This window comes from Drosophila ananassae, assembly GCF_017639315.1.
Source record: "Drosophila ananassae strain 14024-0371.13 chromosome 4 unlocalized genomic scaffold, ASM1763931v2 tig00000054, whole genome shotgun sequence".
In the NCBI taxonomy this organism is placed as follows: domain Eukaryota; kingdom Metazoa; phylum Arthropoda; class Insecta; order Diptera; family Drosophilidae; genus Drosophila; species Drosophila ananassae.
The window spans coordinates 3,309,039-3,325,033 of record NW_025319037.1 but is presented as its reverse complement, the minus strand read 5'-3'; the positions used below and the strand labels follow the sequence as shown (position 1 = coordinate 3,325,033).

Genomic DNA, 15,995 nt, shown 5'->3' with positions numbered 1-15,995 from the left:
TCCGATACATATGATAACTCCGAGCTCGTGTCGAGTAGCACCCGGCAGTTTGTGTATGTACCTTGAGAGTTGCGGATGTGTACCAATGCAGTCGGCAATGTGCATGTTCGTCCTACTTGCCCATGTGACAACAGGGTTGGCGTGAGTAGTGCCTGTGACATGTGACTCGCAGTCACCGATGTTGTGTCTGGATCCTTGCGATCGCTTGAAGACGTGGTTGTGATTTGACCCTCGTTGGTCTGCATAGCATGCGTGTGTATGAGTGTGTGGTGTCTGCTGCCACACTGCTGACAGTTGCACTTTGAGCTATAGTTTGATGACTTGTGACCAGGTTTGAGACAGTTAGAACAGAGCGATTTGTGCTTTACAAAAAAATGGCGTTGATCGATAGACAAATGAATTGAGGACACTTAGACATTCCGCATTACAATTTACGCATTTTGTCAGCGCAGCAGTTACCATGGCTCTGCTTGACTTCTTGTTGTTACCATCCTGTCTCGGTACAGGATCGCTTTGACATAGCTCAAATTCTTCACATCGTGCTTCCAGGAACTTAAAGAACTCATCGACTCTTAGTGAACCCCCCCTTAAGGGTTAGGGTCTGAGCGAGCAAAAAAAGACACATTTTCATGTTTTTTTTTTGAGGATCTGGTAAACATCTATTTATTTAAACTATTTTTAGATTGAAGTACAACATTTGAAGAATGTTTTGTAAAATTTTCAGAAAAAAATAATAAGAACTACGGCAATGGCGACCATTATTAGCAGGCTCCTCGAAAAAAAGTTGCATTGCGGTGCCCCTCATATATCGGTTGTAGATTATCTGAAATCAAAAAATTAAAGTTCTATCGTTAGATAGACATTTTTCCCAGGTAACCCTGGGAGGGTTTTTAGAAGATCCGATTTTTAAATTTTTGGGAACACTTTGAAGTGAAAAACGTGATTTTTGAGGAAAAAAATCGGCTAATTTGTTATTTAAAAAATATAAATTTAAACAAATTTGGAAAAAACTCTCCAGGGATACCTGGTCAATTATGTTGGCAAGAAGTGGTAAAAATTTCAAAACGATCGATTCAGTAGTTTTGAAGTTATGATGGGCACCGACTTTGAAAAAGTGAGTTTTGGGAAAAACGCTTTGAAGTTTTTCTCTCCGTTGGCCTGGCTCGGAGGTGGGGTTGCTAAAATCGCTGTATCTTTGTTAATAATGCACCTATCCATCTAAAATTTGGACACAGTATTCTTGAAAGGATAAGAAAATTTTAAGAAAATTCTCTTTAATAAGAAAATAAAAAAAAAAAAAAAAATCGAAAAAAAAAATTTTTAAAACCCTAACCCCCCTTAAAGCGCGGCTTGCATCTACCCATTTTCGGCGTGACTCTGGATCGATTTTATTCAGCAATAAATGGATAACCCAGCTGTATCGGTCCATATGGCCAATGGAGTCCAATGCACGGATGACCTCATTTGCACCATCTGATACGCTACGCAATATGGATACCTCTCTATTGTTAGTCGATGGTAGCTCCATAAAGATGTCCAACAGGTTGTGAATAATTTGACGTGCTCGATCGTATCTCGCATTGAGGCGCTCCCAAGCGTTGTCATATGCGGTCTCAGAAATCGGCAAGTGGCGTACCAAACTTGCAGCCTCATCTATGAGAAACGATTTTAGATAGTGGTATTTCTGTTGCTTGCTATGTACAGTGCTTATATACAGTGCTTTGAAGGCTGGCCATACCTTGTAAAAGCCACCAAACGGTTTTATGTGAATTTTCGGTAATTCTGTCTCCCTTACTGGCGCCGCGGCTTCAGCCTGGGTTGGTGTTAAAGTTGCTTCGAGGCGTTCGAAGAACTCTTGTTGTTGCTGCACTAAGCGAGAAATAGCGTCGTTGTTAGCTATTGAGTCTCCTTTTGCATGTCTCTTTGTTGTTGGTGTTGTCGGCTCCTGTGAGCGCTTGAGGGAAAATAAAAGCGCACGGGCTTTTAGGTACTTCGCCTCATACATGCCGTAGTCATCCGCAGGATCAACCCAGCCCTCGACGTCAAGCACGCTCAGATCATCTCCGGCAAGTTCGAAATCATTCCAAACTTTGTCGGGCCTGACTAGCAGTACCTCCACGTCAACGCCGATTGATGCGGAAGAGTTTTCTGCTGTGTATAGCAGTTTGGTGAGGCTGGATTTGAGACGGCCCCTCACTCCCTTTATCCGTTTGAGTTGTTCCATCGCAATGGTTCTTTACTTTTAGTTACTAACAATAACGTATCTGGCTCTGAAGGATCAATCCCATGATGATGATTAACATGGATATTTATTGAAATTAATTGCTGGTGCAATCACTCGACTTCGCCATCTGTCACAACCAAAGGCAAAGCAAAAACTAAAAACGCAGCTAACTTGCCACAGACGCTTCTAGAACATTATTTTTTAAGTACATAAGGAAAGAACAGTTACAGATAAATTCAGTGGGCCCAGTTTTCAAACAGAATAGATAATTAAGGCATTTTTCAGTGTGACCATTTAAATGAGGCGAGTGTGGCCGTTCGTGGATTGCAGTGTGAACAATTATTGATAGACAATCAACAGGGACTGAACAACCAAAAAAGTTCAATGAGATTATGAGCGTAAAAATGATCGTACGAATAAGAGTAAGATTCTGTCTGGGGCATCCGAGGGCCTATCGCAAGAAATTTTCGTTGTATGAAATGAGAAGTCTAGGTTAGGTTAGGTTAGGGCGGTGATCACCCCCCGCTTCCACTTGAGCCGCTGGGGCTCCTTGTGTTACCGCTGGGGCAAGGGTTTCACCTAAGTGTTACCCCCCCCTTTCTGTCTACAAGGATGCATGTATGCCAAGACTGTGTTTGAGTCTGCTGCGACCAAGTGCCGGGCAGTGGCAAAGGAGGTGCGTGACCGATTCCACCTTCTCTTCATCCCTGCAGCTCCTGCAATAATCATTGTCGAATTGTACATACCGTGAGTGTAGATTTGTGTCTCTATGTAGACGGCGCTCCACAGAAGAAAAGCGAAAATGCTCTTCAACCTTAACATTTTCAGGATCATGGTGAGTGTTGATTTGGGAGTCCTCGATTTCCCAAAACCTTTGTTAAGTAGCATGGATATCGACTGTAGACAAAAATGACGTGGTGATTGATGGATTTTGATACGCAATCGATGTGATAACCCATCCGAAGATTGATGAAATACCTATTATGTTGCATTGCGCATCCAGCTTCCTGTTGCCGGTTAAAATAGCCCATACAGAATCGGTGCCTAGTAGAACGTCTATAGGAGATGCCGAGTTGAATTCAGTGTCTGCAAGCGGAATCCCATTGAAGATCTCAAGCGCAGATGCATCGATGTTGTCCCTTGCCAGCGTAGATATGATTTTTCCTAGAATATGACCTTTTACTTGTAGCGAGTGATCAGAAACTTGAGACTTGTGAGTGTGCTGACTCCCCTCGTGGTACAGCCTTGATTGAAGAAATGCCGGAAATGAGAATTCGGCCAGGAACCCGACTAAGCCTTAATACAGCGTTCCGATACATATGATAACTCCGAGCTCGTGTCGAGTAGCACCCGGCAGTTTGTGTATGTACCTTGAGAGTTGCGGATGTGTACCAATGCAGTCGGCAATGTGCATGTTCGTCCTACTTGCCCATGTGGCAACAGGGTTGGCGTGAGTAGTGCCTGTGACATGTGACTCGCAGTCACCGATGTTGTGTCTGGATCCTTGCGATCGCTTGAAGACGTGGTTGTGATTTGACCCTCGTTGGTCTGCATAGCATGCGTGTGTATGAGTGTGTGGTGTCTGCTGCCACACTGCTGACAGTTGCACTTTGAGCTATAGTTTGATGACTTGTGACCAGGTTTGAGACAGTTAGAACAGAGCGATTTGTGCTTTACAAAAAAATGGCGTTGATCGATAGACAAACCAATGAATTGAGGACACTTAGACATTCCGCATTACAATTTACGCATTTTGTCAGCGCAGCAGTTACCATGGCTCTGCTTGACTTCTTGTTGTTACCATCCTGTCTCGGTACAGGATCGCTTTGACATAGCTCAAATTCTTCACATCGTGCTTCCAGGAACTTGAAGAACTCATCGACTCTTAGTGAATTTAAGGGGGGGTTAGGGTCTGAGCGAGCAAAAAAAGACACATTTTCATGTTTTTTTTTTGAGGATCTGGTAAACATCTATTTATTTAAACTATTTTTAGATTGAAGTACAACATTTGAAGAATGTTTTGTAAAATTTTCAGAAAAAAATAATAAGAACTACGGCAATGGCGACCATTATTAGCAGGCTCCTCGAAAAAAAGTTGCATTGCGGTGCCCCTCATATATCGGTTGTAGATTATCTGAAATCAAAAAATTAAAGTTCTATCGTTAGATAGACATTTTTCCCAGGTAACCCTGGGAGGGTTTTTAGAAGATCCGATTTTTAAATTTTTGGGAACACTTTGAAGTGAAAAACGTGATTTTTGAGGAAAAAAATCGGCTAATTTGTTATTTAAAAAATAGAAATTTAAACAAATTTGGAAAAAACTCTCCAGGGATACCTGGTCAATTATGTTGGCAAGAAGTGGTAAAAATTTCAAAACGATCGATTCAGTAGTTTTGAAGTTATGATGACTTTGAAAAAGTGAGTTTTGGGAAAAACGCTTTGAAGTTTTTCTCTCCGTTGGCCTGGCTCGGAGGTGGGGTTGCTAAAATGGTTGCCCATGATAAAATTTGGACACAGTATTCTTGAAAGGTTCTTTAATAAGAAAATAAAAAAAAAAAAAAAATCGAAAAAAAAAAATTTTAAAACCCTAACCCCCCTTAAAGCACGGCTTGCATCTACCCATTTTCGGCGTGACTCTGGATCGATTTTATTCAGCAATAAATGGATAACCCAGCTGTATCGGTCCATATGGCCAATGGAGTCCAATGCACGGATGACCTCATTTGCACCATCTGATACGCTACGCAATATGGATACCTCCCTATTGTTAGTCGATGGTAGCTCCATAAAGATGTCCAACAGGTTGTGAATAATTTGACGTGCTCGATCGTATCTCGCATTGAGGCGCTCCCAAGCGTTGTCATATGCGGTCTCAGAAATCGGCAAGTGGCGTACCAAACTTGCAGCCTCATCTATGAGAAACGATTTTAGATAGTGGTATTTCTGTTGCTTGCTATGTACAGTGCTTATATACAGTGCTTTGAAGGCTGGCCATACCTTGTAAAAGCCACCAAACGGTTTTATGTGAATTTTCGGTAATTCTGTCTCCCTTACTGGAGCCGCGGCTTCAGCCTGGGTTGGTGTTAAAGTCGCTTCGAGGCGTTCGAAGAACTCTTGTTGTTGCTGCACTAAGCGAGAAATAGCGTCGTTGTTAGCTATTGAGTCTCCTTTTGCATGTCTCTTTGTTGTTGGTGTTGTCGGCTCCTGTGAGCGCTTGAGGGAAAATAAAAGCGCACGGGCTTTTAGGTACTTCGCCTCATACATGCCGTAGTCATCCGCAGGATCAACCCAGCCCTCGACGTCAAGCACGCTCAGATCATCTCCGGCAAGTTCGAAATCATTCCAAACTTTGTCGGGCCTGACTAGCAGTACCTCCACGTCAACGCCGATTGATGCGGAAGAGTTTTCTGCTGTGTATAGCAGTTTGGTGAGGCTGGATTTGAGACGGCCCCTCACTCCCTTTATCCGTTTGAGTTGTTCCATCGCAATGGTACTTTACTTTTAGTTACTAACAATAACGTATCTGGCTCTGAAGGATCAATCCCATGATGATGATTAACATGGATATTTATTGAAATTAATTGCTGGTGCAATCACTCGACTTCGCCATCTGTCACAACCAAAGGCAAAGCAAAAACTAAAAACGCAGCTAACTTGCCACAGACGCTTCTAGAACATTATTTTTTAAGTACATAAGGAAAGAACAGTTACAGATAAATTCAGTGGGCCCAGTTTTCAAACAGAATAGATAATTAAGGCATTTTTCAGTGTGACCATTTAAATGAGGCGAGTGTGGCCGTTCGTGGATTGCAGTGTGAACAATTATTGATAGACAATCAACAGGGACTGAACAACCAAAAAAGTTCAATGAGATTATGAGCGTAAAAATGATCGTACGAATAAGAGTAAGATTCTGTCTGGGGCATCCGAGGGCCTATCGCAAGAAATTTTCGTTGTATGAAATGAGAAGTCTAGGTTAGGTTAGGTTAAGGCGGTGATCCCCCCCCGCTTCCACTTGAGCCGCTGGGGCTCCTTGTGTTACCGCTGGGGCAAGGGTTTCACCTAAGTGTTACCCCCCCCTTCCTGTCTACAAGGATGCATGTATGCCAAGACTGTGTTTGAGTCTGCTGCGACCAAGTGCCGGGCAGTGGCAAAGGAGGTGCGTGACCGATTCCACCTTCTCTTCATCCCTGCAGCTCCTGCAATAATCATTGTCGAATTGTACATACCGTGAGTGTAGATTTGTGTCTCTATGTAGACGGCGCTCCACAGAAGAAAAGCGAAAATGCTCTTCAACCTTAACATTTTCAGGATCATGGTGAGTGTTGATTTGGGAGTCCTCGATTTCCCAAAACCTTTGTTAAGTAGCATGGATATCGACTGTAGACAAAAATGACGTGGTGATTGATGGATTTTGATACGCAATCGATGTGATAACCCATCCGAAGATTGATGAAATACCTATTATGTTGCATTGCGCATCCAGCTTCCTGTTGCCGGTTAAAATAGCCCATACAGAATCGGTGCCTAGTAGAACGTCTATAGGAGATGCCGAGTTGAATTCAGTGTCTGCAAGCGGAATCCCATTGAAGATCTCAAGCGCAGATGCATCGATGTTGTCCCTTGCCAGCGTAGATATGATTTTTCCTAGAATATGACCTTTTACTTGTAGCGAGTGATCAGAAACTTGAGACTTGTGAGTGTGCTGACTCCCCTCGTGGTACAGCCTTGATTGAAGAAATGCCGGAAATGAGAATTCGGCCAGGAACCCGACTAAGCCTTAATACAGCGTTCCGATACATATGATAACTCCGAGCTCGTGTCGAGTAGCACCCGGCAGTTTGTGTATGTACCTTGAGAGTTGCGGATGTGTACCAATGCAGTCGGCAATGTGCATGTTCGTCCTACTTGCCCATGTGGCAACAGGGTTGGCGTGAGTAGTGCCTGTGACATGTGACTCGCAGTCACCGATGTTGTGTCTGGATCCTTGCGATCGCTTGAAGACGTGGTTGTGATTTGACCCTCGTTGGTCTGCATAGCATGCGTGTGTATGAGTGTGTGGTGTCTGCTGCCACACTGCTGACAGTTGCACTTTGAGCTATAGTTTGATGACTTGTGACCAGGTTTGAGACAGTTAGAACAGAGCGATTTGTGCTTTACAAAAAAATGGCGTTGATCGATAGACAAACCAATGAATTGAGGACACTTAGACATTCCGCATTACAATTTACGCATTTTGTCAGCGCAGCAGTTACCATGGCTCTGCTTGACTTCTTGTTGTTACCATCCTGTCTCGGTACAGGATCGCTTTGACATAGCTCAAATTCTTCACATCGTGCTTCGAGGAACTTGAAGAACTCATCGACTCTTAGTGAATTTAAGGGGGGGTTAGGGTCTGAGCGAGCAAAAAAAGACACATTTTCATGTTTTTTTTTTTTGAGGATCTGGTAAACATCTATTTATTTAAACTATTTTTAGATTGAAGTACAACATTTGAAGAATGTTTTGTAAAATTTTCAGAAAAAAATAATAAGAACTACGGCAATGGCGACCATTATTAGCAGGCTCCTCGAAAAAAAGTTGCATTGCGGTGCCCCTCATATATCGGTTGTAGATTATCTGAAATCAAAAAATTAAAGTTCTATCGTTAGATAGACATTTTTCCCAGGTAACCCTGGGAGGGTTTTTAGAAGATCCGATTTTTAAATTTTTGGGAACACTTTGAAGTAAAAAACGTGATTTTTGAGGAAAAAAATCGGCTAATTTGTTATTTAAAAAATAGAAATTTAAACAAATTTGGAAAAAACTCTCCAGGGATACCTGGTCAATTATGTTATGTATTATGTATAAAGATGTCCAACAGGTTGTGAATAATTTGACGTGGTCGATCGTATCTCGCATTGAGGCGCTCCAAAGCGTTGTCATATGCGGTCTCAGAAATCGGCAAGTGGCGTACCAAACTTGCAGCCTCATCTATGAGAAACGATTTTAGATAGTGGTATTTCTGTTGCTTGCTATGTACAGTGCTTATATACAGTGCTTTGAAGGCTGGCCATACCTTGTAAAAGCCACCAAACGGTTTTATGTGAATTTTCGGTAATTCTGTCTCCCTTACTGGAGCCGCGGCTTCAGCCTGGGTTGGTGTTAAAGTTGCTTCGAGGCGTTCGAAGAACTCTTGTTGTTGCTGCACTAAGCGAGAAATAGCGTCGTTGTTAGCTATTGAGTCTCCTTTTGCATGTCTCTTTGTTGTTGGTGTTGTCGGCTTCTGTGAGCGCTTGAGGGAAAATAAAAGCGCACGGGCTTTTAGGTACTTCGCCTCATACATGCCGTAGTCATCCGCAGGATCAACCCAGCCCTCGACGTCAAGCACGCTCAGATCATCTCCGGCAAGTTCGAAATCATTCCAAACTTTGTCGGGCCTGACTAGCAGTACCTCCACGTCAACGCCGATTGATGCGGAAGAGTTTTCTGCTGTGTATAGCAGTTTGGTGAGGCTGGATTTGAGACGGCCCCTCACTCCCTTTATCCGTTTGAGTTGTTCCATCGCAATGGTACTTTACTTTTAGTTACTAACAATAACGTATCTGGCTCTGAAGGATCAATCCCATGATGATGATTAACATGGATATTTATTGAAATTAATTGCTGGTGCAATCACTCGACTTCGCCATCTGTCACAACCAAAGGCAAAGCAAAAACTAAAAACGCAGCTAACTTGCCACAGACGCTTCTAGAACATTATTTTTTAAGTACATAAGGAAAGAACAGTTACAGATAAATTCAGTGGGCCCAGTTTTCAAACAGAATAGATAATTAAGGCATTTTTCAGTGTGACCATTTAAATGAGGCGAGTGTGGCCGTTCGTGGATTGCAGTGTGAACAATTATTGATAGACAATCAACAGGGACTGAACAACCAAAAAAGTTCAATGAGATTATGAGCGTAAAAATGATCGTACGAATAAGAGTAAGATTCTGTCTGGGGCATCCGAGGGCCTATCGCAAGAAATTTTCGTTGTATGAAATGAGAAGTCTAGGTTAGGTTAGGTTAAGGCGGTGATCCCCCCCCGCTTCCACTTGAGCCGCTGGGGCTCCTTCTTTTACCGCTGCGGCAAGGGTTTCACCTAAGTGTTACCCCCCCCTTCCTGTCTACAAGGATGCATGTATGCCAAGACTGTGTTTGAGTCTGCTGCGACCAAGTGCCGGGCAGTGGCAAAGGAGGTGCGTGACCGATTCCACCTCCTCTTCATCCCTGCAGCTCCTGCAATAATCATTGTCGGGGACTGCAAGCCTGGCCGCGTGTTCACCTATCAGCCAGTGCCCAGTTATTGCCCCAATCGCTAGGCTGCAGTCTGGTCTGGTGAGAGCAATAAGTCTCGCTGATCTTTTCTGAGAGCGTGTCGGCCAGATCAGACGAGAGGTTCCACAGGTCTGGAGGTTTCTCCATTTCCTATTGGCTGCCAGGTCAAAAAAACTCCCTGCACTTTAGCCTGCAAGTAGCCAAGGGTATGCCTACTAGTTCTTTATCCGGTAGGAGAGGGTATGTAGTCCCTGCCCTAGCTAGTTCGTCTGCAGCGCAGTTTCCCTCGTGATCCCTGTGACCGGGAACCCAAATGAGGTAGATGTCATGCTGTTTACCCATCTCGTTGAGAGATCTGCGACAGTCATTGACTGTCCTGGAGTTGGACGAGAATCCGTCCAGTGGCTTGAGGGCTGCTTGACTGTCTGAGAAGATGCATATTGTATCCCAATTGCCCCTTAGTGCTGGGGATTCCAGTGCTTCCCTAATAGCTACTACTTCAGCCTGGAAAACACTGCAGTGGTCAGGGAGTCTGAAGGACTCCTTTAGGCTCAAATGTTCACAAAAGTAGTCGCCTCCCACCTGGCCGTTAATTTTTTATCCATCTGTGTAGATATGAATGGAGCCCTCCGGTCCCGGTGTCCGGGCGTCCCATTCCTCCCTCGAGGGGATGATGATTCTGTAATTATTGGTGAGTTGGTCGATGGGCACGCAGTTGTCCGTGCCCCCCTCAGGCATGAAGTGATGTAGGTTCAGTCTGGTATGACCAAAACTATTCTTGCTCCATAGATACGCTGCGTCTTCCTGAACCTCTCCCTGCATAAGGAGTTGTCCAAGGCTGGCCACCAGACCACAACTCCATAGAATAAGATTAGTCTGATGATCGCTGTGTATAACCATCTGACTATCTTGGGGGACATTCCCCATTTCAGGACTTCCACCTTGCGGCAGGTATAGAGTGCTATTGCCGCTTTCTTAGTCCTATCTGCGGTGTTCAGCTTCCAGTCCAGTTTTCTGTCTAGAGTGATGCCTAGGTACTTCGCACTATCACCAAGAACTAGTGATTCCCCTAGAAGTTTCGGATGCCTTAGATTCGGTATTTTGTACTTCCTGGTGAACAGCACGAGCTCTGTCTTGGACGGATTGACTCCCAGCCCGTTCTTTTGCGCCCAGGCCGACAGAACTTCGAGCTTCCCTGTCATTAGGTCGCATAGCGTCTGTGGGAATTTCCCCACGAAGGCAATAGCAACATCGTCCGCGTACGCAATGATCTTACATCCGCCACCCTCTAAGGATCGCAGTAGGCTGTTAACCGCTACGTTCCAGAGTAGTGGTGAGAGTACACCTCCTTGTGGGGTGCCCCTCTTGGCGTATCTTCGAATAGTCGAACCTCCAAGAGTAGCCTCGACACTCCTGTTGACCAGGATCTGCCGTATTAGGTCAATTGATCGGTCGTCTATTCCAAGTCCCGTCAGTGCATCAATGATTGAGCACGGCAAGATGTTGTTGAAGGCCCCTTCTATGTCTAAAAAAGCAACAAGTGCGTATTCCTCAAAGTTGATCGCTCGCTCGGCGATCATAGTGATTTCGTGCAGGGCTGTTTCTGTTGATCGGCCCCTTTTGTAAGCATGCTGAGAGCATGAGATGTCCCTTGGGTTAATGGTTAGTTGGAGATGGAGACTCAAGAGTCTTTCCATAGTCTTAAGGAGGAAGGATGAAAGACTTATAGGTCTGAAGTCCTTAGGGGTGCAGTGAGATGGTTTGCCCGCCTTGGGTATGAATACAACCTTCGTGCACAGCCACGCCTTTGGTACCATACCAGTAGTGAAGACTGTGCTGAAGATTTTCTTGATCCATTTCCTTAGGTTAATACCGGCCCTGGATAACTGAGCCGGTATAATACCGTCTGGGCCCGGAGATTTGAAGGGTTTAAAGCTTTCTATTACCCACTTAAGATTTCTGTCAGTAAGTAAGTAGTTGAGTAAGCCCTGATTGCCCTGGCTACGCATCCTCTGGGTTGTTTCTTCCGATGAGCAACCCGGGAAGTGTGCGTTGACAAGGGTCTCCAGGGATTCCTGGCTTGAGGTTGTCCACCGCCCATCCGTGTTCTTAATATAACCTACGATGGGGGCTGTAGTAGAGAGAATCTTTTTTAGGCGGGCGGCCTCTGATGTCTCCTGGATATTGGTGCAGAAATTGCCTGAGTTCAGCTTTATAGGCCTCCCGCTCGTCGTCTGTGTTGGTACGGTACGCGTGGTTAAAGGCCCTACGGGCATTTTTCTTGAAGGGGGCTAGCGACGAGGTACACCATGGAGGCTTCTTCGATCTGCTGCTATCTAATCTTTTCTTGGGGCAGGCCCTATGGTGTGCTTTTGCGCTTGTCGCAGTAAGCTTTCCTACCATGGCGTTGAGCCCCTCGTAGGTCTCGATAGTCTCTGAAGGTGGTTCACCTAGGGATCTATCGAGTATTTTTTTATAGAGCTCCCAGTTTTCCTTCCTAGGGTTTCGAACTGCTTGCTTGGTGACGTTTTCAAAATTTACGGCTACCTCAATGTAGCGGTGGTCTGAAAAGGAGTGTTTGTCTAGGACTCTCCAGCTGGTGATTGCATCAGCCAGGGAGTGCGAGAATAGTGTAATGTCAAGAACCTCTCTCCTGTTCTTGACGACGAAGGTGGGTTCTGAACCTCTGTTACCCACTAGAAGCTTAGAGCTGAGGATAAAATCGAAGATTGACTCACCCCTCTCATTTGTGTCCGTGCTTCCCCACTGACTATAATGAGCGTTGGCATCGCATCCTATTAGTAGGTCGATTTTCCTCTTCTCGCTGTCTTCCACTAGCCGCCTAAGTAGCAAGTGCGGTGGGGGTCCTGTTTGGTCATGACCCATATACGCCGAGCATATTCTTAGATGGCCGCCTTGGCCTTCTATCGATGCGGCTACATGATCTTCATTGCTGAAATTTGGTAGCAAGAAAATGTTAAGGCTCTTTTTTGGGAGAATGCATGCTCGCTTTTTACCTGTTACATCGGCTGTGTACAGCCTGAAATCCGACGCCCCCAAACCGAGAATCCTGTCTCCATGGATCCAGGGTTCTTGGACGAGGGCCACGTCAGCTCCACTCTCTGCGAGATGGAGCAGGAGGGCGGCGGATGCCACCTTACTGTGATGGAGATTTATCTGCAGGAATGTCAGAGACATCCTTTAGATTTTCCACCACAGTAACCTCAGCCTTGGTGTCGGAGCCTAGCAGTGAATCCTCCTCCATGCTGACGCCCCCAAGAGCCCTTGCCAAGTCACTCTCCTCTGAGGTGTACCCTTTCAGAATGTCCTCCTCCACATCTGACATTCCATCTGGGCGGACCTCTTCGGTCGGTTCCCCCAAGTCTAGCTCCTGTGCGTCTGTCTCCAAGTCGATGCTCGAACCCGTACTTAATACGGCTACCAGCACCCTCCAGGATCCTAGCAGTCTCCTCATTTAGAGTGAGAACGACCTGCCTTCTTAGTCCCACTGCTTCCTCCACCTTGGCGACTCTCCAGTCCGCCATAGGGAGTGTGGGATTGCACATTTTGAGCATGGCCAGTATGGTAGCAGAGTCCGCCGGCTTCTCTGTCAGCCATACGCGGGCCCTCGGTTTGCTGGGGATCTTGTCCCAGTCCACCGCCTCCAGACTGGCTCCTGGGTAAACCTCTCCAAGCGACGCAATCATGCGCTTGTAGAGGCTTACAGACCTCGCATCTTGGCACGCTATCACCTTGATGCTACCTTGGTACCACCCTGCGTTTTCGCAGTCCGGTGGAGGTCCTCCGTTCTTGAGCATCTCCTCCATGAAGCGCCCATGCAGCACGTTCACCACCCTCCGCCAAAGCTCCTTGGGAATCAGGCCATCTTTGGAGCCGATGTCAACGACCCCAATGATGGTCCTGCCCTTAGTAACCTCTGCGAAGGATCTGTTGCTCTGTTGCGTCTGCACCTTTTTTTTTCTTTGCTAGGGGCGCTTTATGATCTCAGCCTGGGGTTGGATTCCTCCGATGAGAAGTCTATAATGAAACAAAAACTGATGAGCAGTGCTGGTTTTGGAGTTTTGGGGTTCCTATCGACCAAAGGGATGCACCAAGCCTGCATGAGGCCTTATAGGACCCTGCCCGCTCAGCACATTTAAGTGCAGGGCACGATAGGAGAAGAAGAAGCAAGAAAAACAAGAGGAGCGGACAGAGGATGAAATTCCTCCAGCAGCGACGAGCAGGGCAAGGAGGACCACATGAAGAACACATGTATGCCAATGCCCAAATTGCCATTATGTATAATAAAATCCTACCTCAAGCTTACTTTTAAGCGCTGCTTGAAAAATACTTACTTCTGTTGGGATATCACACGTATTGCGACACGCATGCCTTAGCTTGTAGCTAGCTAGCTAGAAGACACTATAAATAGCCGTAGAATTAAAAATTTTCTATGTGCGTTGAATCGGAATGAGTAATATAGTAATATAATGAGTATATAATATAAAATAAAGGTATTGCTTACAATAGATGCATTTTATCCAAACATTTGCCAAAAGTTGTTTGGCTTGGGAGAAATTTTCGTGAGTAATATAGCAAATTAAAGGTGTTTGCTTACAATAGATGAATTTTACCCAAACATTTGCCAAATGTTTTATGGCTTGGGAGAAATTTGCGTAAATGTCAAACACTTTTGATTCACCAAATTGGAGATAGTGGGGACATTGGTGTCACCAGGCAAAATTTTTATAAACATAGATTCTGCTCCAAAATATGTGACGATTGGAACCTCAAGCATCCCAAACCGACATTTCAAAAGGAAAATCGATTTTTAAAAAATTTCGCAAATTTAAAAGTTTGTCAAGTCCGTGTTAGCCTTATTTTTTCTTTTAAAATGATTAAAAAATTTGAGTATGCTTGTTACTAAAATTTAAGCAACGTTTAAATTATTATAAACAATTCAAAAAACTCGTAAATTTAAAAAACGAGTTTATAACCAAATAACTTTACAACCAATTTACCTAACTTCACATGTTATACTTCGTTAGAAAGATTCTTTAAATATTGTTTTCACTTTCTTTAATATCAAATATCCAAATCGTAAGAAAAAAAAAATACACTGACAAGATATTTTTTTTTTAAGAAAAAATAAGAATAATGGGACAATAAAAATATAAGCACGTGCCGGGTAAGCATATTTTATTTATTTTATGTGTAATCTTTTATACATTCATAGCATTTTTTGTCACCAAAATTGATATCAGATATTTTGGGCATGGCGGGTTCGCCATCGTTATTTTACCTCGTCAAGAGGTTTTTTATCACCGGCACTCATTTCATGCCTGCGGGAGTCAGCCTTGGAAACGGTGGGAGCTCTTGAAATTACTGACGCGAACTACGATGTGGCTTTTGACCTATTGCGCAATCATTTTACTAATCGGCGTTTAAAATTCCAGGCTCTTGGCGGCGTAATTACCAGCTAACCAAGTGGGCGAGGTAGATTGTCCAATACCGATCTGAGGAACGATACTACGAAGTGAGGCGTCTGACTCGCTGTTTTGTTTGTCAAGAGGATGGCCATCTCGCTCGCGGATGCTCAGCTTCCCGCTGTTCGACATGCAATCACCGTCATCATATTTTGTTGCACCCTCGCGGGCAGGTTTTACCAGCACGAGTCTCCCATCCCATCGGTGCAGTTTCTGTTGCGAACCCATCCCGCTCAATTAACACTGTTGTGAACCAGGATCGCTGAGCTAGTGCTTCTGCCAACAGCCAATTTACTCGTTCGTAGTCGATTTGGAGCCTTCCTGCCCTGCCGAGTTTTATTGGATTCCGGTTCACAAGTGCACCTCATCTTGTCGCGGCTGGCGATTTAACTTCAGCTTGGCCCCTTAAAATGTTCCACAACGGTGGCCGAATTCGGCATCTCTGAGTTTGAAACGGATAAAGAATCTATTAATGTGTGCGTGAAGTTCCGCTTCAGCACGTATTCTGTAGAAATTGAGCTTTTGTAGCCTCTCACACTACACATTAGCGAGTGGACCTTCAGAAACTCGTCTACTTATTAGGCTACTGTTACTATTAATGGCGTAACAAACACGTTTTTTTCAAAATAAATGTACAACGAATAGTCTCAACGACTCCGAAAAGCATCAACCTTTTAGAATGTCTTTTAATTGAAACATTCTATTTTGAATATTCACCAAAAATACACTGCTTAAAAAAAGAAAAGTAAATTGTATAAAGCAGCTGTTGGCTGCTTAATATGATCTAATAACCCACCTCTGATAGACGTCGCCAGATATCACCGTAATTGGGCCAGAAGCCAAAATCAGCAATATCAGAGGTAAGAATGTCTGACTGACTGACAGCGAGCTCAGAACATAGCATGTTCTTTAACATTGACCTTACCAGCTAACCATAGTTAAGCCACAACTTATATAATTAACTGATCTTATAAAAGATTACCTGG

General features: G+C 44.4%; 3 protein-coding genes across 7 annotated transcripts; all 3 read right to left on the bottom strand.

Annotated features, from left to right (window-relative positions):
• Positions 1-596: 596 nt before the first annotated feature.
• Positions 597-2,485, bottom strand: LOC116655097. 3 transcript variants are annotated; one of them, XM_032452176.1, is made up of 3 exons: positions 1,739-2,485; positions 1,499-1,653; positions 597-823 (listed from the first exon to the last, which is right to left on the bottom strand). In XM_032452176.1, the coding sequence occupies exons 1-3, from the start codon at positions 2,222-2,224 to the stop codon at positions 820-822; spliced, it is 645 nt and encodes a 214-aa protein (XP_032308067.1). In that variant the 5' UTR covers positions 2,225-2,485; the 3' UTR covers positions 597-819. The 3 variants fall into 3 exon arrangements, with proteins under 3 accessions (XP_032308067.1, XP_032308066.1, XP_032308068.1); XM_032452175.1 differs by having other exon boundaries at positions 1,499-2,485; XM_032452177.1 differs by lacking the exon at positions 1,499-1,653.
• Positions 2,486-4,096: 1,611 nt separating this feature from the next.
• LOC116655098 lies at positions 4,097-5,968 on the bottom strand. 2 transcript variants are annotated; one of them, XM_032452182.2, is made up of 2 exons: positions 5,222-5,968; positions 4,097-4,358 (listed from the first exon to the last, which is right to left on the bottom strand). In XM_032452182.2, exons 1-2 carry the CDS (start codon positions 5,705-5,707, stop codon positions 4,203-4,205), a joined length of 642 nt encoding a protein of 213 aa, XP_032308073.1. In that variant the 5' UTR covers positions 5,708-5,968; the 3' UTR covers positions 4,097-4,202. The 2 variants fall into 2 exon arrangements, with proteins under 2 accessions (XP_032308073.1, XP_032308072.1); XM_032452181.2 differs by lacking the exon at positions 4,097-4,358 and adding an exon at positions 4,636-5,136.
• Positions 5,969-7,605: 1,637 nt separating this feature from the next.
• LOC116655082 lies at positions 7,606-9,029 on the bottom strand. 2 transcript variants are annotated; one of them, XM_032452145.2, is made up of 2 exons: positions 8,283-9,029; positions 7,606-8,197 (listed from the first exon to the last, which is right to left on the bottom strand). In XM_032452145.2, exons 1-2 carry the CDS (start codon positions 8,766-8,768, stop codon positions 7,850-7,852), a joined length of 834 nt encoding a protein of 277 aa, XP_032308036.1. In that variant the 5' UTR covers positions 8,769-9,029; the 3' UTR covers positions 7,606-7,849. The 2 variants fall into 2 exon arrangements, with proteins under 2 accessions (XP_032308036.1, XP_032308037.1); XM_032452146.1 differs by having other exon boundaries at positions 7,606-7,843.
• Between the last annotated feature and the right edge of the window lie 6,966 nt (positions 9,030-15,995).

Coding starts and splice junctions, on each gene's coding strand:
- LOC116655097 (XM_032452175.1), bottom strand. CDS start 2,224: ATGGAACAACTCAAACGGATAAAGGGAGTGAGGGGCCGTCTCAAATCC. Junction 824..1,498: donor CATCGACTAACAATAGAGAG/GTATCCATATTG, acceptor TTTTGATTTCAG/ATAATCTACAACCGATATAT.
- LOC116655098 (XM_032452181.2), bottom strand. CDS start 5,707: ATGGAACAACTCAAACGGATAAAGGGAGTGAGGGGCCGTCTCAAATCC. Junction 5,137..5,221: donor CGTTTGGTGGCTTTTACAAG/GTATGGCCAGCC, acceptor CGTTTCTCATAG/ATGAGGCTGCAAGTTTGGTA.
- LOC116655082 (XM_032452145.2), bottom strand. CDS start 8,768: ATGGAACAACTCAAACGGATAAAGGGAGTGAGGGGCCGTCTCAAATCC. Junction 8,198..8,282: donor CGTTTGGTGGCTTTTACAAG/GTATGGCCAGCC, acceptor CGTTTCTCATAG/ATGAGGCTGCAAGTTTGGTA.